Raw genomic sequence first — 23,310 nt, forward strand, 5'->3', positions numbered from 1 at the left:
TAAGTGCAGCCACTTCTGCAGCTTTCAACTGTTACCTCCTGTGGTTCTGTCTTTTTTCTTTTCTTTTCTTTTCTTTGTATATGGCAATGGGACTTGCAGAAAGTTTCATTTCCATCCCAAAGCCCAGGTCCTATGAGGCCTTCTGTTTTGTGTACACACCTAGCACAAGCGTTTGATGGAAAGGACATTTCAATACCTGCATGTTTAGGAATGTGTGAGGAGGAAGGTCCCAGCAGGTACTGAAGATAAACACAAACCATTGGGCAGGCTAAGCCTGAGTATGAAAACTGGTCCTATAGATCCAGCACTGCACTTGCTCAGACGTAACCAAATACCAGGTTCTCACCTGGACCTTCTCGGGGACAGACATTGGGGAGGATGCAGGGTAGCAGGCTGGCCATCTCCAGTTACAGGGTGGGGTGGCCTTTACTCTGTGTCTTGTCCCCAGATATTAACGTGGCTCAAAACCATAGTCAACGTTATAGGCTTGTACTGAGGTAAGCTTTGATAACATCATATTCCTTCCGTGTTCCCTCTACTCCCTGCATCTTTCATATCCTTTTCTATGTGAACATCATATGTTATTTCCCCCCCCCCAAACAACGGCAATGTTAAAAATTCAAAAGCACAAAAAGTTGAAGTATAAGCCTACTTCACACAATAAAAAGCAGATACTCAAAAGTACTTAGAAATGTGTCCTGGTTCCTTTGTGATATAATACTCTGTTTTTCTCTTTTTATCTCCCTTGCCCTTTCCCCTCCATATAACTACACATGAACACACATACAAGTACACAGATGTATTTTATATAAATAATACATACTTTGCTCTATGTCTTTTGCCCTTGTATCGTATACATTATTACATGTTGGTTTTTGCAGATTTATCTTATTATTTTAAATTACTGCATAATATCATAGCACATGGACTAACAACAGTTATTACTGTCATCATCTGCCACATGTGGAATGCTGTCCTCTGGGCGTGACAACACTATTACCATTTTATTCAGAGTGGTTAGGACTGCCAGCAGGGCATGCTCCCAAGATCCATTCCATCCCCCTGCAGGAGGGTCACAGACCTCACCTGAGCTTCCAGCCTCTCAGAGCTCCAAACACTCTCTCATTCCCCACCCCCACAGTTGTAAGTGATTCTGCACCACCTCCACAAAGTTACAGAAGATGCTGAAGTACACAGAGGCAGGCTTGCTGAAGGGGGCCTCCAATTATGCAGATTTTGGAAGGCCACCACCCATCCCTACTCAGGACATTTTGGGGACACTGTGGCTGTTTGGGGGCCACTCATTTTCCTGCAAGTAAACCCAACAGTTTCACTGCCTTACCAAGATGGACTTGAATAGAAACATTTCCTTGATCCATTGTTGGAGTCCCATCTGGGATGCATAAACATTTGCTCATTTCTTCTTCAGGATAAGTTGGCAACCACTTAAGTATTCTCTCTCTATATTTCCCACTCCATGCAATATTATAGTAATATTCCACATGTGTATGCATACATATACACATAAAATGGAATTGTTTTGTTTTATGCCTTTGTATACCTATGAGTTCATGCATGTTGTTGACTAAACCTAGCAGTGCAATGTATAAAGTTAACATTTTGATAGTTATTGTCACATTACCCTACAACTGTGTGAACCAATCTAGATTCTATCAACAATGGAGTTCTTATATTCATGATTGTATAGTATTTGGTCTTACTCATTTTTAAAACTAATAAAAATGACATTTTACTATAACTTTTGTCTTGGGGCTAGGGAGAAGGCTCAGCAGAGTGCTAGCTACACAGATACTGTGACCTGAGTCCGAGCCCCAACACTTGTGTAAAAGCAGGGTGTACTGGCATGTACCCGTAATCCCCGAGCTGGAGAGGCTGAGACAGAAGGACCCAGAGATTTGCCAGCCAGCCTAACCTAAGTAACACATTGCCAGCTAAATAGACCCTGAATCATAAAATAAGGCAGGGAATGAATAAGGAAGACAGGCAATGGTGGCCTCTGGCCTCTACATATACCCAGACGCGTACACAGGCACACACAAAAAGGAGAGAGTAAATCTTGTTAAAAAAAAACAACACTATGAAATAATGTGCTAAGTTCTTCAGTAATATTTACAGGTCCTGTATGCATGGGCTTTAGCCTTAAATCCAGTGGTTCTCAATCTGTGGGTCATGCCCCTTGGGAGCATCAAACAAGACCAATGGAAAATATAGATATTTACATTACGACTCATAACAGTAGCAAAATTACGTTTATGAAGCAGCAATGAAAATAATTTTATGGTCAGGGGTCACCACAACATGAGGGACTGTATTAAAAGACTACAGCATTAGGACGGCTGAGAACCACTGCCTTAGTCAGTGTTTTGACTGGATCACTTGTTATGTCCAGATTGTGTAGTCAGGGCCACATATTTGAAGGACCAGGTCACTGATCTCAAGACACTAAGAGTCTAGGATATGAGACAGATGGCTTTAAAAATGATATGTAGTGTCATGTCCTGGCATAGATTTAGGGACTTGGACCTGACAGGGTGGCAAGGGGATAAAAGAAATGACAGATGGACATGGGGACAGAAAGCTGGAATCAGGTGGCCTGGGCTCTCAGCCCTGTATCCAGTACTCAATTTTCCTCCTATTACTTCCAAGGAAGACAAACTCATCATTGGCTTCCCTAAGAGCTGAGGCCCTAGAACCGCCCCTCCCCCTCCCTCGCCTGTTTCCTGGCTTCTCTCCTTTCCCCTGTGTCCTCCTGTCTTCACTTCCTCTTCTCTTTTTACTTCCTCCTCTTTCTCTGCATCAGCCTGCTCCTCTTGGCAGCCTTTCTCCTCTAACTATGAGACTTCCCCAAAGCCTGAGGCCACACCCTTGTCCCAGTCCCTTTTCAAGATGCCACTTTGCTGAGTCCTTACTTGATCCCCAGAGACACATTTGGCTAGGCAGTGATACAAAAAAAAACAGACAGGCAGACACACAAAAAGCTGAGGTCAGATGGGTAGACCAGGGCTCTCTGCAGGAGACATGGCACAATAGGCTGAGCATGATTAGTATCTACAGCCAAACAGGGAGGCAAGGTTCTTTCACACAAACAAAGATGGAGGCAGAGCTGATGGCATGCAGCTGGATCAAGGAGACCGATTTAGCTCGTCTTGGTGGAAGCAGTCTCTGTAGAGGGGCTCTCTTCAGGCTGTGAGTGTGGGGCAGGGGGGAAAGCTATGGTGGACATTTTGTGCACACACTAGCAACACCCCCCACACAAGGACCAGAGGATGGCTTTGCCATCCTTCTTCTGATAGATATGATAAAAGGAAGACGAATATGATTCATTGGTCAACAAAAATCATCAGTAGCAACAATAACTAAGAACTAACAGTTGTGTTAGGTATACATATATTAGATCAGTGATTATAATCTACTTATTAAAATAAAAGAAAGAATAATTTATAAATTGTCTACATTGATAGCTTCAAGGGCTTTACAAGTCTGACTAAAAGATAAAACTGAGCACATATTTCCTCCAATTATGTGACAGCAGGTTTTTTTTTTGTTTTTTTGTTTTTTTTTTTTTTGGTTTTCTTCTAATTAGCAAATCGAAGTACAAACTTACCTCTTCTGCCCTTGTTCCTCTTCCAAGTCACAGAACCATTAAACTTTTAATCCATGGTGATTCCTGCTAAGTACTGGATTTGTTACACCATGCTAAATAAGCGTGCCCTTTAGCATGAGGTGTGTCAAGGATGGTTAATTACACTGCACAGGAAGCCCCTTTCCCAGTCAGATGTGATAAAATGTGATGCCAGTGTTAATGCCACTGACGGGTAAGCCTGCTCCTTCAGCTTTAAATCACCACCTGAGCTGGCCTCCTACCTGCAAAGGCTTTACACCTTTTCTGTGGAATAAGTGAAGCTCACTGACCATGTTCACTTTCCATACAGTGCCCTTCTAAGTTCAAACTACTGAATTGATTATGGCATCCACTGTTGCATATGCAGACGGCCAAACTGCATCTGGACTCAGCAGAAGAAGCTGATGTGTGATATATGGAAGCTAAGAAGAGTGTGCGTTTGTGTGTGTCAAAGTCATATATATATGTAGCCATGCACTGTAATCACTACTGTATTTATTATGCTAATTTATCATCAGTGCAGTGAGCAAATCCTACTTTCTCTATTCTCAGGATCATGGCAGGCAACAAGTGGAGTAACAGTTGGGAAAGAATGAAGAATTAAGAGCAGCTGACTCCCCAAGGCATCACTCTGTCCTTTCTTCTCGGTGGTGATACCAGAGATGCCATAGAAGATGCTATAGAAGGTACCTTTTACATCCCTTTGACAGATTCATGACAGAAACAGATCAAAGAAGGACTATTTCTTTTGACCTATGATTTCTGAGGTTGCTTGGCTGCATGCATTTGAGTAGAACCCATGAAATCAGGAATCCGTCCAAGGAGAGCCGTTCACTTAGTGGCCAGCCAGGAAGCAGAGAGGCAGGAAGGGTGGCTCTAAGCAAGCTTTTCCCACCTCTCGTCTTTGCTCTCTGTCCCCTCATTCCATGGGCTCGGACTAGCCACATTCAGGGTGAATCTTCCCCACTTAGGTAATGCTCTCTGGAAACAACTCATGGACACCCACGCAGATGTGCCTCTCTGATCTAATCTCCTACGTGGTTCTAAATCTAATCACCACACCCTTCATTCAAGATTGTGGGGGCATATGGCAATCATAGCATGCTTTTCACCCAGATCCACCTATTTCATCATTACTGCCCCTTCAGTTCCTCTTAACTGAGGTTCATGCGGTTCCAACTAAAGCTGCAGAGCAGGAGCGTTTGAGAACGTGAAGTTGTGATTCTATGGTTGTGCCTCCAGCACCTGATCATTCAGTGTGCAAGGCAGCCTGCAGATAAGCAGTGAAATTGCTTGTGCTTTTCTATTTATCTTTATCATTGTTGGATAACATGAAAAATTTAATGACCAGGTCACAAGGGTCTGAACTCAATCACAAATTAGGGCACTTCACTCTAAGATCATAGGGGCCAGGTACACTGAGCTTGTAAGGTGTTCAACCAGTTACAAACCTACTAAAATCTTTGTCACCTGGTGTTGTGGACTCTCCTACTGAAAGCTGTTCTAGGGTCTTCTTCAAAACTTTTATTCTGGTGCCCCTGGAGGAATTTAAAATCTCAGCTGAGCTGCTGAGTGACTATCTGGGTGGGGGTTGGCTTAGCTTCAGTTCAGTTTCCCTAGAACTCCATTATAAAGGTAAAAAGACTAAGGAGTTAAATGTATAGAGGGCAGGGTATAACATTAGCTTGAACATTAACTATTACTATTGTTATTTACTAAATCCTAAAATTTACACCCATTATCACACATATTCCATTGAATAGATACAATAAAATTTGTTGCTAGGAATCTCATGTTGGTTAAACCTGTTATAGTTGAACCTGGATCTGTATTAATAGACTATTTCCACGCTATCTCTATTAAAGAATGATCCAGCTGGGCATGGTGGCACACGCCTTTAATCCCAGCACTTGGGAGGCAGAGGCAGGCAGATTTCTGAGTTCGAGGCCAGCCTGGTCTACAAAGAGAGACCCTGTCTTGAAGAAAAAAAAAAAAAAAAAAGAATGATCCACAGCCATTTCAGAACTCCTAGTAGAAATGACAGCCACCACTCTATACTTTCCATGAATAGGAAAAATGTAAACGCCAATGATGTGGATGATGAAATCTCACTTTGTCCATTGTATACTTAAATACACAAACTCCAAAAGTTCCAGTTAGACAAAAGTCTAATGGAATTTTACCTATCACATAATATATAAAGCACAGAAAACTGTTGGCAAAAAGAAGCTACTGTGGCTTCATTTCTGAATCTTGTTAATCCTGTCCTTTTCCAAAGCCCTCCAAAAAAAATCTTTATCAAAGAAGGGATAGTTTTTGTTTGTTTTCCTGGTTTTGCCAGAAGACAGGGAAGCTTCTAGAAGATATTTCTTCTAAAAATGACACTGGTTTGTCTCAGAAAACAAAACCAAATAACTACACAAAAACCTCTCTGGTACTAGCATTACCATAGCTCTATAACAATCACTGATCAATACCATGTTTGAAATCTCATCAACAAGACATTTGGCTGAGTGCCCTGGTGGTTTACAGACTTCCTAAAGGGGATCAGAAGACATGAGTCTGCTAAACTCTAGAAACTTAAGGATTCCCTCAACCTCACAGTCTTAGTCCATTTTGTGCTGGTCTAACAGAACAGCTAAGACAGATAATTTATAAAGAGCCAACATTCACATCTTACAGTCCCAGAGAACGAGAAGGCCAAGATCAAGGGCTGTATTTGACAAGGATCTTTTTGCTGTAGAAGGCAAGAGGTCAGACTTACAGACTCGCCATCCTGTTCATGATGATGGTGTTACTCCATTCCTGAGGGTGGAGTGCTTATGAGCTAAAAAACCTGCCACGGACCCCACTATTCCACACTGTTGACACTAGGGATCGCACTTCCAACATGAGAATTTTGGGTGGTTTTAGTTTTAAACTAAGATCTTGACCTCATCAGCACCTCTCTACTTTCAAATGAAAAAACACCAGTAGATATTCAATGATTGAGAGTGGATCGTGAATTCATGCCGGTCATTTGCTTTAACAAACATGCTATGCGGCCAACTATAACTATAGCTATGGTTGTAGTGTTACTATTGCTATTTACCAAGTCCCATAATTTACACCCCTTATCACACATGTTCCATTGAATAAAGACAACAATAAAATGTGTTCCTAAGAATCTGATGTTGGCTAAACCTGCTGTGTGTGTAGGTGGTTACTGAAGAGGCTCTAGAGAGGAAAGGAGTGTTTAAGGTAAAGAGAGAACCTTTTCCTAAAGAGCATAGTTTAGATACTAGAAAAGACCACAAATATCCTTTTAAACGGTTAGAAAAAGGATGCATAACATAGTAACAGTATTGGCTAGAAAATTGGGAGAGGGTGAAAAACAGGTTAATGGGGGAAGCAAAAGTTATATTTATACTTGGAAATAAAAGTAAGCAGACTGAAAGAAGCATATATTGCTAATAGGTATAATTAAATAAAGTAATGAAAATGTGTCTTCCCATGTTAAAAGATATGGAGGAATAAACTGATGGCTGATGGGCAACCTTTCAGTTAAAACAGAGATGGCTGACTCAACAATACTTTGTCACCATAGGAGCAGGCTTTCATTTTAAAACCTCAGGTCAAGTGCACTTACCAGAAACAAAAAAATGGGTTCCTCAGTCTGACACATCACATGACTGACACAGACAAAACTGAGGCTGGCTATTAATCACAAACAGAAAGGTTAAGGAAATTCCCCACATGTCTTCTCACCCTAAATCAACTTATCAATTATTAAGTATCCTGGTGAGCAAAATAAAGCAAAACTATCAGTGTGTGTGAAATTCACTCCTCTTGTTTGGTTTTGTTTTGTTTTGTTTTGGCTTTGAGAATTAAATTATACATTGGTATATATTTACTCCTGTTGGGACTATTTACAAAAAAGATGGTGGGTATGAGAACGTGAGAGAAGAGAGAGGGAAGGCAAGTCAGAGGTTCTGTGAGCAGAGCACTTCTCAGTACGTCCTTAGGTGGAGGGAGAGTCTCAGAACAGGACAGCCAAGACACAATGGTCTTGATGAGTTCTAGTAAGGCGAAAGTTGAGATAGCTCAGGGTAAGGGTGGGGTTTGGGTCAGCAGATTAGCATACGTACAATTACATATAAATGTTATAAAGTTATTGCAGTAAGTCAATATCAACTGCCAAAACATTGTGCCATCCCAGGGCATGTACAGTGGACACACATACTCTCTCTTCTACTTTACCTTGCTATAGTCAGTTCAAGCTTTTCTGGCACATAAAGCCCGTAAGCCTCTTGGCCTTTCTAAGGAAGCCATGGGAGCCAAACAAGATTAGTGAGTCCCAAGATTAGTCAGAAAAAAAACATTTAAATAAGGACCAGATGGAGTGGTAGAGCAGAGGGAATTATGGGAGAAAACTTTTATTAAGCATACTAAATACAACCAAGAAAAACTAATTTATAAATATTTCAAATCTGATGAAGTCTTGAAAATGTTTTAAATGACAAGGGATAACAATTGGAAGCTAATTGTATAATCCTCGTTTATTTGAAATGTCGCTGGCAGCTATTATTTATTGTTCTGCTGTTATTGATTTATTTTAGTAATTATAGGAAGCCTTCACATACTCATTATTTCCATTCTACAGCACTATTTTTACCCATTTTAAGTTTCTCAAATGGTAACTTAACAGCAGGCATGTTTAGGTATAAAATCCAAAAGCAGAAATGGATTGCTTTTGCAGGAACAGAGAGCCTCTGTGTTGGCTTCTGTAAGAACCAAGTTCATAGGCTGTCACCTAGAGACAGCCTCTTGCCGGGAAAGCAGGTAGGGAGGCCCAGGGTTAGCCAAACTTGGAGTCAGCTAAACAGCAATCAGTTTTAGAATACCCACCACCCAAGTGACACATGCAACATAATAATAGTTAAAATTATTACTATTTTTAGCTAAATTTAAAGTTTAACTAGAAGCCCTTTGTGTTTTTACTTGCTAAATGTAGCAACTGAAGACAAGATCTTCCTCGTTCATTATTGGGAAGTAAGGAAAAGAAAGTCAATGAAAAGACTGAACATTGGCACGCTCTCATTAATCCACATCTACCTCAGCAACATACCTCAAAACAAATTGCAAACTCCATCAATTATCCAGACCATTGGGAAGTGGGAAGGTCCTACGAACTAGTCATGTTCTCAATTAAACCAGCTTTACCCCCATGGGCTACATTACAGAAGTAATCGTTTTTTTAAAAAATCACCTAACAAACAAGTCCAGGTTGTTGACCTCTGATACAAAAGTAAGAGCTGTCAGAGGTCACTTCCTCAGGACTCCCCAAATTCTATTGCCGAGAAAGAGAAATTGCTGGCGAGATTGAGGCAGATATGACAAGTTAACTCCTGCTTCCCTCGAGTGGATTTTCTTCACTGTGTGTAATATGACAAATCCCACTATTCTAGAGAATTCTGACATACCATCAAGGCTTTCATTGAGTATACACATAGCATCATCTAGAATTTCAAGAGAAAAATGTCAGTTATCTGATCACCTTCTAATTCTCAACCCACAAACACAATTAGTTTTCTGGGCTTTGGGGTGATAAATGTGATTTATTTCTAAAACAAAGTCCACTGTACAATGCGATGATGACTGGAGACTCCCAAAAGGAATCAAAGGTCTTTACAATTATGCTTAGCTAAAGCCAGATTGCCTTCTGATGCAAACGGCATGTATCACATCCTGGCATTCTAACAACAACACCATTGTTATCTTAAATTACTTTTTAGATCTCTCTCTCTCTCTCTCTCTCTCTCTCTCTCTCTCTCTCTCTCTCGTGTGTGTGTGTGTGTGTGTGTGTGTGTGTGTGTGTGTGAACACTACATGCACAGATGTCCTACAGTTGCCAGCAGTTGTGAGCTACCTAACATGGTTACTGAGAACTGAGTTCAGGTCCTCTATAAGAGCAGTACATACTCTTAACTGCCGAGCCATCTGGAGAGATAGCTTATCCTGAATCTCTAATTGCCTGTGATCACTTAACCTAGGCAAAGATCTGAGAAGGAAAAGAAGGAAAAAGTGATGAAATTAAAGGTCTCAAAAGGTCTTTCAGACCACGCAAGAGGAAAAAACCCATTATCAACATTTCAATATATACACATCTCAGTCCACCTGGACGCCTGCTACACCATGCAGAGAACAAACACTCTAAGAAATCATTATTCTTATTACTAAGAACAATAACAAGAACACACCATTCCCTTAAATATCTTGATAGTTTGGGGTCACCTCTGATTCAAAACTCTCAACAAGCATTACCTTCTGATGGAAAGAAAAGCCCAAGGACAGCACATTCATTTCATCTACTGACATCCATGAAAGCAAACAAAAAATTGTTTTTGAAATTTCAAGATCAGGTCTTTTCATGACAGAAGCTATTTTTCCAAAAATTTTAATGCCTCTTCGGACAGTTTCAATTTGATGCCTGAACTCACCCTGCTCTGAGTACATACGCATGCAACCAACTATTGGTTGTTTACATAAATATGAGATGTGCAAACGCTTCTGACTGCCTGTAACAGGGCTTTAGCATGCATTAGCAGAGAAGCAGGGGAGGCATCATGATGAATTGCAAAACACAGTCAGGCCCAGTAGAGTGGTTTCTACATATGCATTGCAATGAGGGGACAGATACTGTACACTGCAGGGCACAGCTATGTCCAGGGCTGGACCATGTCAGCAACTTCTGACCAGTGGGTCCTGGATAAAACAGCATAAAGAACTTGAGAGAAATGGCAATGTCTCTAAAGCAAAATTAATAAGCTTGTCTTCTTGAGGGTATCACTGGGCTCCCCGCCCCCCCCACACACACACACCTGTCTTCTTGCTTTTCTTAACTATACAGACACGTTAGCACACACAATCAGCTTTGGCAGAACACCAAAATCCTGGTAGTGGACCATCAGTTGACCAGTACCATAAAAAAGAGTCGCTAAATGAGAAACCATGTGCTTGGTATAAAACTCATTTCATGCCTTTAAAAGCACACAGTGGCTTCTAGCAAGATAGTGGCCCTGGGACTTGCCGAGACAGATTGGTGAGCACAAATGGTTTGCTCCTGATGTGACTGCTTAGCCAAGCTTTACATATGCTGGCTTCCCGAGTCTTCGAAGGAGCATACAGTCATCTATAACTTGAAAGCTGCAAAGCATAAACAGCAGCCTCAAGTACATTTAGCAAGAAAAGCACACTCACATCTATGCTCAAATCCCATGTGCCATGTTAGCCTCCAATCAATAGGAACAGATTTCTCTGTGCTCCTAACACGCCCAGCGCATAATATGCATAATGCTATCTGAATACAACACAACATGCACGCTCCTTTTCTTATATGGAAACAGCTCTGATCACATAAACTTACAGTAGAGCAGAACCTAGGCAATAGGATCTTTGGCAGGAGGCTGACTTTGATCCTGCCCTTATCTTACCGGCCTTCCAGTACCCCATACTTGAAATGTTATATCAGAAATATTCTGAGCATGATTATCTGGTCATTTAACTTTCCCAGGTGAGCACCAGCGAAGGTTACATTTTAAATGATAAAATATGCTACACTAAAATATCACATCTAGTTCATGCATGCTCCATAAAGAAATACTGTTCATTTTCCCCCCTTGGTCAGCATACCATCACTAGAAACCAATTACTGCAGGCTGTCCACTGCATGACAGGTCATAACTTTTAATTATTAATAATGTCAGACTTAACAAGGTGTCATCTACAGTATGCAAGCCGTTGCTCTCACTTTCTCAGCTACCTTGTAAACATGATTTGTTTCCTCCTACATATTTTTCATGTCAAAGACTCTGCAGAACATATTTGGTTTACAGCCTTTTTTTTTTTTTCATATACCTGAAACACATAATAACACTGCTAATTGCCTACTTTCGGTAATGATGGCAAATCGCATATCACTGACTTGTTCTGAATGTTTAAAATGCAGAGGAAGTCACCTGCTGGTAAGATGTCCCCGGCACACAGCTAGTACAGGGGGAAAAAGAATGCTTATCACACCCATTCAAGAGAGTTACTTCCCAATAAAATTAAAGGCTGTTCTGTTTGCTCTTCAATTTTCCCCTTCCGAAGTGCCAGCACGATATAATAATCGCCAGTGATGACTCCACAGGATTCAGAACAACGGTTAAAAGAATCTGTTCCTGGCATTCCCAGACCCCAGCACCCAAGTTTTAGAATAAAAGATGCTCACCTCTGCTGGGAAGTCCACTCCACATCCTGGCAGGGATTTCAGCAGCTTCACAAGCAACCAAGTTGGATAAACAAAACTTCCAGGATGCGGCCAGCGTGATGTACGGTGCTACCGGGACTTGGCTCCAGCCTGATTATCCGTGACAGCCCCACACTACATCAGTGCCGCTCAGAACCTTCCCGTGGCTGGCTTATTTCACTCTCATTGAAAATCCTTTACACGCTGGCAGCATCTTAGGGAAGGACGAACGCGCTCTGAGTCATTTGTTAAGAAAGCAGAGCAGCAGTTTCAATCTGGATCTCTACGCGTGCTGAAACCAGCAGCACTGTCAACGTACGCGTCGGAGGTGGATTTGTGCCGAGAAACAGGCAACCTAAGCCTTCATTATCAATGCATGAAATCAGCCACTGTGATCAAATTCAAGCAAACCACAAAAAGGATGTAATTATGAAAGGCTCCACAGATTTAGCAACAAACCTTGTGGAATGAAGAATCGTCTTTCAAAATTGTGTGAATGTTAAAAATAGCTCTGGCTTTTCAACAATAAGCAGGGTAGAGGGAAGAAATCACTAGTCTCTAGCATGAGCCCTAGGCACTAAGGCTGCAAAAAAATCAAAACAGCTATAGGTTCCCAGGACTTCTTCATTCACAAATGAAGTCACTAGAGCCTATGACAATTATGATGAAATTTTTCCATATATTTGACAATGTCTATTAAGAAGCAAGTTAAATATCCTTTAACTCTTAAGTGCCCTTAGTGAATTAAGGTGACAAGCAAAATGTGCATAGCTGTGCTAGCACCAGAACAATCTGCTAGCAGTTTAACTGTAAGTTCTTACACAGCCTAAAATGTAAATGTATTCTGTGTGACAAAAAGAATGACCATATAAAAGACAGTATATTTGCAATGTCAAAACTTCACTTATAGTAAAAGAAAAAAGCATATAGGCTCATTAGACCCATATATCCCACTTCTGGCCAACCCCAAATTTAAATGTTTACCTTCTTAGATTATTCTTCCTCTTTTGTTTACTAACAAATAAGATGCAAGAGCCAGCTGATGTTCTCATTACAAGGCATATGGTAACCCTGAAAGGAACAGTAATTTGGTAGCAAAATCCATAGCTCTGATGTGTTCATGCCAAGTGGAAAGCAAAAACGGGACACAAAACATCCGCCATAGATCACCGAGATAGCCCTGAAGCCATTCCTAACGGCTGCACTCACAAAGGACACACTTAGGGTTCTGTGCCAGTGTTTACACCAGGCTTCAGGTTCTCACTGAGTCTGTAAGGGTGGAGCAGATCAGGATGCTTGCAGTAAAGCCATATTTTGACTTGAGAATCTGTGAAGGACTAGACCGGTGCTAGCAATGTGACTGCCTCCAGGATGCTTTTAACGGTGGGGGTGTGCAATCTACAGCGCCTGTGTAAAACTGAGCACTAGGTGTAAGGTGCATCTGCATGACAGCATTTTGGAGCAATATCCGACAAGCCACTCCCACTAGGGCTCCTCACTCTGTCTCTAGATGCAGGGTTCATTCCCGACATACCAGTAGGTAAACTCTTTTGTGGAGATAGCATACAGGCATACATGTGTAGACATGGGCCCGGCGTGTATATGAACGCACAGAGCCAGGCACTACTGCCCTTTGCAATTATTATTGCCTCTTAAATTCCATTTATTTTGTGAAGACCCTAAGACAATAGCTGAATGTATCATGAGACCATGATCCTGAACACCACAGATTTCCCAACCACTCAATAACCTTGTATTTCTTGCTTCCTCCTCCTCCCTTTCTTCCCTACCATTCTCTCCCCCAGATACTAATACAAGTGTCATCTTGAAAAATACTACGTGGAAGGCTGTTTCTGAATATTCTTCCATTATTACTGCAAACAAAGATGGCTAGCAATTGGATAACAGTTAACACTATGGACCTGGAGAGATGGCTCAAGAGGTTTACAGCATGTGCTTCTGCTGCAGAAGACCTGGCTTCCATGCTTAGCATCCATACGGTGGCCTACAACCTCCTGTAACTCCAATTCCAAGATGCCCTCTTCTGGATTCCAAGGGCACCAAACATATACATGGTGTTCATACAGACATGAAGGTATTCAAATATACACATAAAATGAAAATCAAAGAATCAAAAACATTGGTATGTAATGTATTCAGTTTGCTTTTATAAAACATCTACTTTGTGATGCATTTCAGATACCAATATTTTTTTATTTCTGGAAGGTGACCCTCCATTTATACCATAAATGACTGGCATGGCATATCCTGCAAATCTGGATCAGTAACCCTAATCAGACACACTAACATTTCTGTAGCAAAATATGCATATTCATATAAGACAGAATAAGTAAACATGACAATTAACCTCAGATCAGTTCAGGCCAATTTTCCCATCAGTATGAATTATGAAACTCCCTGGTTTCTGGAAGTTCTCAGGTTGCAAGATTTACACAGTAAAGGCTTTCTGCTTAAAAGCTCAGGCTTGGAAAGTGGTACCTAAGCAGGACTTGTCTTGCATAACTAAAAGACTGGGGAGAGCAGAGGACCTTTAGCAGGACAGGCACAAAAGGGAAGACCCTAGGAAGTCTGAGGTACAAAGCTGAGCAAAAAGGTGGCAGTAATACAGGGTGACAAAACTAGGACGTGGGGACCTCAGGCAAGAAGCAGCCATCCAGGATTACTGAGCAATGACAAACCCCACCCATAATATCAACCACCCACTGGTTACTTGGTATAAGGTCAGAGTGTGTGTGTGTGTGTGTGTGTGTGTGTGTGTGTGTGTGTGTGTGTGTTTGTGTGCAGGTTATGGGAAGGTCAAAGTAGGACACTAGGTGCTCTCTATGACTTTCAACGTTGTTGCCTTGAGGTCTCTCGCTGAAGTAGAAATGTGTGCCCTGGGTTAGGCTGGCTGGACAGCAAACTCTCAGGATTTGTCTGTGTCTAACCAGTGCTGGGGTCATAGGCAAGCGCATCCATGCCTAGCTTTTTACCTGGATGCTGGGAATATGGAATTAGATCCTTCTGCTAGGAGATCAAGCACTCTTCCGTGCCAAGCCATCTCTCCAGTCCCACTACATTAAAGTCAAAAAGAACTAGTAAAAGGAAGAATGCATTTTCAGCATGAGTATAAAACATTGGGTTTTATGCTTTTCTAACTCTTTTCTCATTGTACCTCCACACAACTTATCTAGAATCTCATCACATGGGACACTGTTAACTTTCTATCTCATTTGTGTCTACTATGGTAGTACTTATTTGCTCTACTATGGTTTTTTTGGTTTTTGTTGGTTTTTTGTTTGTTTTTGTTTTGTTTGTTTGTTTGTTTTTGCCTGCATGTGTATCTATACACCCTGTGTGTGCCTTGTGTCCAAGAAAACCACAAGAGGATGTTGGATCTCTTGGAACTGGAGTGACAGATCACTGTGAGTCACCATGTGAGTGCAGGGTCCTCTGGAAGAGCAGCTAGTGCTCTTAACCACTGAGCCATCTCTCCAGTACCTTGAATAATGTATGTTCAAAAGTAAGCCTAGTTCAGACCTTTAGCACAGCAGAGCTTGAATTTCACTTAATGCTTTGATCCTACAGAACACTAGCCACTGTCTTAGAACATTTTCTAGTCACCTTTTGGGAACTAGGTTTGCTCTGGTGGGGAATTCCAGAGGGGAGGGGTGTGAACAGAAGTCCTTTGGGGTTGAGGGTCTAGTTGTAAACCCTGGAACATGATTGTAGAGTCATTTTATAAGGGAAGGAGAAAACCACATTTTTCTGGTGTTTTGTGTTTTTTGTTTTGACATGAGTCCATATTCTCTCTTTAGCTACCAGAGTGAAATTTAGATGGTTTGATAAAGTAATTTTAACTTGTAAAAGTAACTGGCTTTCCTGGGTGATGTGAAACACAGAATCAAAGTGCAAACATCCTCACCTAAAGGTCATTCTCTCCTGACATATACTTCTAAGGCATGTTCATACAGGAATAGGTGAACTCCCAGCATCGATAGGACAACGGTCTACGGACTAACAAAGCAGGCTCATAAGAGTGACCTCTGGAAATAAAGTGGGTCAACACACCATGAACGCTGCTATACTCAGCCCATAAAACATGCAACAACCAGCCCGCACAGCTCCTCCAGACTCTTCATCTGCTGAGAACTAATGTACCTCACAGCTGGCCCAAGAACCAGCTCCCAGAAAAGACAAAGCCAACCACCAACGCCACTGCCGGCCGGCTGGAACATGCCACAGGGATTTCTAACTGAGGCAGCCTCCTTCCCTTGACGCTGTTAGGGTATGAAAGCAGAACATCAGTGTGAAAGAGTAAGTCAGTCTGGGTGACAATACATGGGTCCCATGGCAGAGAGTGAGCTCATTAATTTTACATCGCCATTGAGCCAGCTACCCAAAGCCTTTCGTCCTAGATCATTTTAAAAGTGATAACATTTATTTTTCAAGAAGGCATCGGGGCTTTAAAAATACCTTTTGATGATTCAAAACACTCACCACTCAATGCTTGCTCTGATGGCCTGAGACTTGATGTTCACACAGAAAAGTGTTGCTATTTATTTTTAAAAATTTAAAAAATTGATACTTGATACTAGACAGCCCTTATGTTTTAGAAAATAAAATATACATGAGAGTTCATAGCCCAAAGCACCCTACACATTTAACTCCTTAACTGAAAATAACGCCAAACAGTCCTTTTAATTCTTTTAAACTTTTCTATTTACAATCCTGTGTGTATTCATGCTGTAGGATCTTGCAGTTACATAATTAGCACCTTTGTTTACCATTTTAACCACCTGTACAAATGTGGAGCTGTTTTATGATGATTTCAAGTCTACCTAACTGGTAGTTCTAAATTTGGGACATCATCCAAACTGGCGAGGGATCTCAAAGGTGAAGCATCTGGGGGAACTGGGGTCACAACTTCAGCCTGCATCCTATTTCCAAAGGGCTCTCATTAATAAGACCCCCAACCCCAGTAATCTCTTCTGTAGGACTCGCAATTAAATATGTCTGGGTAGACAAACACGAGCCAGCAATAGCATCCTCGCTTGAATATAGTCAGGATTTTGTAAAATACTTCAAAATTAAACAGTCACCGGTACAGGTGAGACAAAGACTCAGAAAATCTACAACATTTCCGGTGGTGTGTGTCACCTTCTGAGTTCACATCAGTGAGAGATAGTTCCTGGTTCTCTCATTAGGATCTAGGAAAAACGGTAAGAGACTAAGAGATGTTCGTGTGCTCCTGTCTAGTCTCAAAAGCCCAAGTGCGGGCGAGGGGGTGTCCCCTCTAAAGTCTATCGTGTCATGAAAACTACTAGGCCCTGCTCAACAACAAAACTGCATGATCATTATTATAAGAAAAAAGTCTTTTTAGGGTGAAAGTACATTAAAACTAGTTTAGCCACCTGCCTCACACTAAAATGAAACTGATAACTTCTTCAATTATTTGTTATATTTTCATCTTGGCAAAAATCTAATCAGGGCAGGAGATGACTCAGCAGTGAAGAACACTGGCTGCTCTGCCAAAGGACCAGGTTCCATTCCCAGCACCCACACAGTGGCTCACGACCATCTGTAATTCCAGTTCCAGGGGAGCCGGCATCCTCTTCTGGCCTCTATGGGCAATAGGCACACACAAGGTGCAAAAACATATATACAGGCAAAACACCCATACACATAAAATAAAATAATAATAAATGAAAAAGAAAACCAACAGAACACGGTATAGAACACACCTGTGAAGACTGCACTAGGGAGTTGGAGGCAGGAGGATTATGTTAGAGGCTGTCCTGGGCTATATAATGAGACTCGTGTCAGGATCCTTTTAAAAGAGAAGAAATGGGGAGGGAGGAAGGTAAAAAGCTATTGGGAGTCTCACGTGAGTGTGTTCTACTAGCCCCGTCTGCTTGGAGCACACAAACTTAGACATTTTCAATCTCCCTGTAATATTTCTCCATAAGAGAGGTGAGAACAGATCATTTAAACAGATATCTTTATTCTCCCAAACTGGAGAACTAGCTTTCCTTCCACTTCCCCAACAACACACAAAAGACTCCCCTGTAGATTTCCTAGCGCATATAAAAATACTTACAAAGTCTGTAAACGTGTTTCTGCCTCTGTGTGCATATCCACACACAACACTCATCCTTTTGTGTGGCACCTCCTTTTCCAAACTCATTAACAGAAAGAAGTTCCACCCACCTTTGGGAATAAGTCACTTTCTATAGACTTTGGGCACCATCGTGTGGTAATTCTGTGTCATTGCAACTTCAAGCTTAAAGTTTAAATCTCAGGTCTGGTAAATCTTTAAGGTCTGGTAAAATGCATGTGAGGATATATAAATTTAGCATCTTAAGTCTACATGAGATGCAAGATGAGAGTCAGAGACCTCCCACGCACCCATTCCACCTCCCACGCACATTTTACTGGTCATAGTGTCCAATGCAGTGTCTCACCCCCACAAGCTCTTTAATAGCACTTTATTATTATTATTATTATTATTATTATTATTATTATTATTATTATTATTATTATTATTATCTTTATTTACATTTCAAATGCTATCCCGAAAGTTCCCTAAACCCCCCCCCCGCCCCTGCTCCCCTACCCACCCACTCCCACTACTTGGCCCAGGCCTTCCCTTGTGCTGGGTCATATAAAGTTTGCAAGACCAAGGGGCCCCTCTTCCCAGTGATGGCCGATTAGGCCATCTTCTGCTACATATGCAGCTAGAGACACAAGCTCAGGGTGTACTGGTTAGTTCATATTGTTGTTCCACCTACAGGGTTGCAGCCCCCTTCAGTTCCTTGGGTACTTTCTCTAGCTCCTCCATTGGGGACCCTGTGTTCCATCCAATAGCTGGCTGTGAGCATCCATTTCGGTGTTTGCCAGGCACTGGCATAGCCTCACAAGAGGCCGCAATATCAGGGTCCCTTCAGCAGAATCTTGCTGGCATGAGCATTAGTATCAGGTTTGGTGGCTGATGATGGGATGGATTCCCGGATGGGGTAGTCTCTGGTAATAGCACTTTTTAAAACGTAGAATAGGAATAAAATAAGGGAAGAGTTTGAAAGAAAAACCAAGAATCCTTGGGATAAATGAACCACATATTCCTTATTCATTCTTCAGCTGAAGGACATCTAGGGTTTTTTTTCAATTTCTGTCCATTATGAATAAAGCTGCTATAAACATAGTGGAGCAAGTGTCTTTGTGTGGTGGTGGAGCATCTTTTAAATATATGTCTAGGAGTGGTACAGCTGGGTCTTGAGGTAGAACTATTTCATATATATATAAAAACTTTCAAATTGCTTTCCAAAGTGGTTGTACAAGTTTGCACTCCCACCAGCAGTGGAAGAGTGTTCCCCTTGCTCAGTGTCCTTGCCAGCCTGTGATACCACTTGAGTTTTTTAATCTTAGCCATTCTGACAGGTGTAAGATAGAATCTCAGAGTCATTGTGATTTGCATTTCTCTGATGACTAAAGACATTGAACATTTCTTTAGGTGCTTCTTGGCCATTAGGGATCCCTCTGTTGAGCTCTGTACCCCATTTTGTAATTGGGTTACTGTATCTAACTTCTTGAGTTCTTTATAAATTTTGGATATTAGCCTCTGTCAGATGTAGGGTTAGTGAAGATATTTTCCCAGTCTGTAGGATGGCATTTTATACAATTTATGGTGTCCTAAGCATTTCGGCTTAATGAGGTCCCATTTGTTGATCCTTGACCTTAGTGCCTGAGGCACTGATGTTCTATTTAGGAAGTTGTCTCCTGTACAGAGGAGTTCAAGGTTATTCCCCACTTTCTGTACTTTTAGATTTAGTGTATCCAGTTTTACATTGAGGTCTTTGATCCATTTGGACTTGGATTTTGTACAGGGTGATAAATATGGACCTATCTGCATTCTTCTACATACAGACATCCAGTTATTTACACAATGGAATACTACATAACCATTAAAAACAAGGACATTATGAATTTCATAGGCAAATGGATGGGACTAGAAAATATCATCCTGAGTGAGGTAACCCACACCCAAAAGAACATTCATGGTATATACTAACTTATAAGTAGATTTTACCCATAAAATTCAGAAAAGCCACGCTGTAATCAACAGACCCAAAGGAGCCAAAAAACAAGGACGACCCAAGGGAGGATGGTTGAATATTTCTCAAAAGAGGAAAAAAAATAGATATGGGAGGTCCATGGAAAGAGAGACTGGGAATAAGGAGGGTTGGGGAGGGGAGTGGGATGGGGGCTGGAAGATCATATATAGGGAGAGCAGGGGAGAAATCAGTGGTTGGTGGAGGAATACAATCTTTGGGGTGTGCCACAGAACTGGGGCTGGGGGGGGGCTCGTAGGGTCTATGTGGGCGAGAGACTCCTAGCAGCAGGGGATATGGATCCGTAAATGGACACTTCCTATAGCCAGGCAAGACTCCCAAGGGAGTGATAATTACAGCAACCCACCCACAAACCTTCTACCCATAAACATATCCTGCCTACAAGATGTTCATGGACAAAGATGGAGCAGAGACAAAGGGAATGACCAACCAATGACTGCTCCATATTGAGACCCACCCCATGGGCAAAAGCCAGTCCTTGACACTTTTAATGATACTCTGATATGCTTGCAGACAGGAACCTATATAACTGTCATCTGAGAGGCTCCACCCAGCAGCCAACAGAAGGAGATGCAGAGACCCACAGCCAAATATTAGATGGAGATCAGGGAGGATTATGGAAGAGTTGGGAGGACTGACAGACTCAAAGAGGACAGTGACTCCATAGGAAGACCAAAAGAGTCAACTAACCTAGACCCTTGAGAGCTCCCAGAGATTGAATCACCAACTGAAAAGCAAGCATGGACTGGACCTAGGTCCCTTGCACATATGTAACAGAAAAACAGATTGGTTTTCATGCCCCAACAACTGGAGGAGGGGCTGTCCCTGAATCTGTTGCCTGCCTGCCTGCCTGTGGACTCTGTGCCCCTAAATGGACAGCCTTGACTAGTCTCAGTAGGAGAGGAAGTGCCTAGTCCCCTAATAACTTGATATGCAGAGAGGAGGGATAGTGGGGGGAATGACAACCAGAAGGGGGCTTCCCCTTCTCAAAGAGAAGTGGAAGGTAGAGTAGGGGAGAGGACTTGTGTGAGGGGATACTGGGAGGAGGCAGGGGCTGATATTGGGCTGTAGCATTGAGAGAGAGAGAGAGAGAGAGAGAGAGAGAGAGAGAGAGAGAGAGAGAGAGAGAGAGAGAGAGAGAGAGAGAGAGAGAGAGAGAGAGAGAGAGAGAGAGAGAGAGAGAATGAGAATCAATCCTGGGGGTGCCAATCAAACCTGGGGGTGCACAGACACAAAGTTTCACAACGTTTCACCGGAAACCCCTACTGCAAAGGAGGGTTTTGTCACTCACCTTCTCCTGACCCAGAATGACTCCGTCTGGTAAAAGGAAACCCGGCACTTGTCTGACAGCCTGAAAGGGCTGCATATGGCAGCACACTCCTGTAATCGTAGCCTTGCTGAAGGTCAGACAGGAGTATCCCTGGAGCTCCCCGAGCAGTCCATACAGCCCAACCAGTGAGCTACAGTTTCAGTGAATGTGCACACACACTCGTACACACACTCCCGAAGGACAAGGGAAAGGTGCCTCTTGCAGAACGTAGGTAGGGTCATTTTCCATCACCAACTTGGGCTGCTCTGGGCCTGACCGGCTCTGACCCAAGCCACCCCAGCAGCCTCACTCCTCCTGACTCACCGTGTTCCTCTGCCATGCTCTCTGGAGAAGAAGGGTCTAAGCAGCCCCAAAGCAGAGGCTGGTGGTCAGAATGAGCTTGGCTACTGATGGCACCAGTTGCCCAGACGTATACATGACACCACTGGTGGCCACCCACTCGTGAACATGCAGAGTCTGCAAGAAAAACCTGCCTGAGCCCAACACACTGTTCTGACCCAGGGAATGGGGATTATATGAAAATCATATTTAAGGGGGTGGAAATGTGTTAAGGTCTCTGCCCGTCTTTTCAAACTTCAACTGTTTGTACCTCTCTGTTCCAAGTCCATCTCTCCCTTTCAGAGGTGCCAAGCCTGTTCTCAACTTTGACATTCTAAACATTTGCTCTCTCTGGCCGCTTCCCTTGCACGACTGACTTACTTTTAGCCTTAGGGTGTCAACCTTACACAAAGATTAGAAATTCTTTTCGGACGTTGCAGATGAGAGAGGAAAACGAACCACTGCGTCAGTAACCAACAGGAAGAGTCAAATGTCAGCTGACGTGGTCCCCTGACCTCTTGACATTCTTTGCGTCTAGTTCATTGCATCAAGCACTGAGAGATGACCCGGTTGCAGGGAAGACTTCCGGCCTTGAGTCTGTGATGTCAGAAAAAGGGCCTGCCTCTCCAGCCTTTACTTCCCGCAAAATAATGCAAGTGGAATTGCACCCACTGTCAGAATTCATTTCAACTGTCAATGTGATGCAAAGGTAGGGTGACCTAGAAAGAGGGACCTCAGCTGAGGGACTGCCTAGATCAGATTGCCCAATGGCCGTGGCCATGAGCCATTTTCTTAATTGCTAGTTGATATGGAGTCTCACGTGAGTGTGTTCTACTAGCCCTGTCTACTTGGAGCACACAAACTTGTCTAGCCCTCTGCAGCGAGTGCCATCCCGGGGCAATAGGCTGTATAAGAAGGGTAGCTGCTGAGCAAGCCAGGGGAAGCAAGGCAGCAAGCAGAGGTTTGTCTCTGCTCTCCACCTCAGTTCCTGTCTCCAGGTAACTTACCTTGCTCTCCCCATTTGGCATCCCTTAATGGTGGACCATAACCTGGAAGCCAAGTAGGGCACCGTCCTCCCTGTGCTGCTTTTGGCCGCTGTTGAACACAGCAAGAGCAACCTTGAACGCCCACCTCGCAGTCTCTAGGGCAAGGGTAGGTGCCAGCCTTCCCATGATCACCTCCAGCTGCAGCATAGCTCTGATCTCATCTGGGTATTTGTCCCTTGCCACCAAGCAGGCTCCTGGCCCGACCTTTCTTATCTTTAAACATCATCTGAGGTAAAGCCCTGCCTAGGGCAAGATTGGAAACAACTCCCGAGCAGCGAAGTCTTTCCCATTCTGAGGAAAGTAGATCTCAAAAGACCCAGAACAAAGCCGGCTCCCACCAAACCCCTCAGGCAATATGATTCTCCGTGGCAGGCACAAACATTCCTTAAGGACAGAGTGAACAACACAAAAAATGTGTTTGTTGCTCTGTCTGGCAAGGATCCTGCTGCTGACTCAAAGGACAAGGGCATTGGAGTGAGATGAATTACTCATTGCCATGTTTCTCTCTCTCTCTCTCTCTCTCTCTCTCTCTCTCTCTCTCTCTCTCTCTCTCTCTCTCTCTCTCTCTCTCTCTC

At 42.7% G+C, this 23,310-nt stretch overlaps 1 protein-coding gene across 4 annotated transcripts in view; it reads right to left on the reverse strand.

Annotated features, from left to right (window-relative positions):
• Znf385b (zinc finger protein 385B) overlaps nucleotides 1–23,310 on the reverse strand; it is a 306,268-nt gene that overhangs the window by 265,258 nt on the left and 17,700 nt on the right. Inside the window, exons 2-3 of one of the 4 annotated variants that reach the window (XM_029537103.1) lie at nucleotides 22,940–22,948; nucleotides 11,895–12,023 (exon numbers count right to left, since the gene is read on the reverse strand). The exons of 2 other annotated variants lie outside the window; for them this stretch is intronic. In XM_029537103.1, coding sequence (XP_029392963.1) covers nucleotides 11,895–12,023; nucleotides 22,940–22,948 — 138 coding nt within the window. Of the gene's footprint in view, nucleotides 1–11,894; nucleotides 13,249–22,939; nucleotides 22,949–23,310 lie in introns of those variants that run through there. One more of the 4 variants, XM_029537098.1, reaches the window with a different exon arrangement.

The sequence above is a fragment of the Mus pahari genome, chromosome 3 (genome assembly GCF_900095145.1).
Source record: "Mus pahari chromosome 3, PAHARI_EIJ_v1.1, whole genome shotgun sequence".
In the NCBI taxonomy this organism is placed as follows: domain Eukaryota; kingdom Metazoa; phylum Chordata; class Mammalia; order Rodentia; family Muridae; genus Mus; species Mus pahari.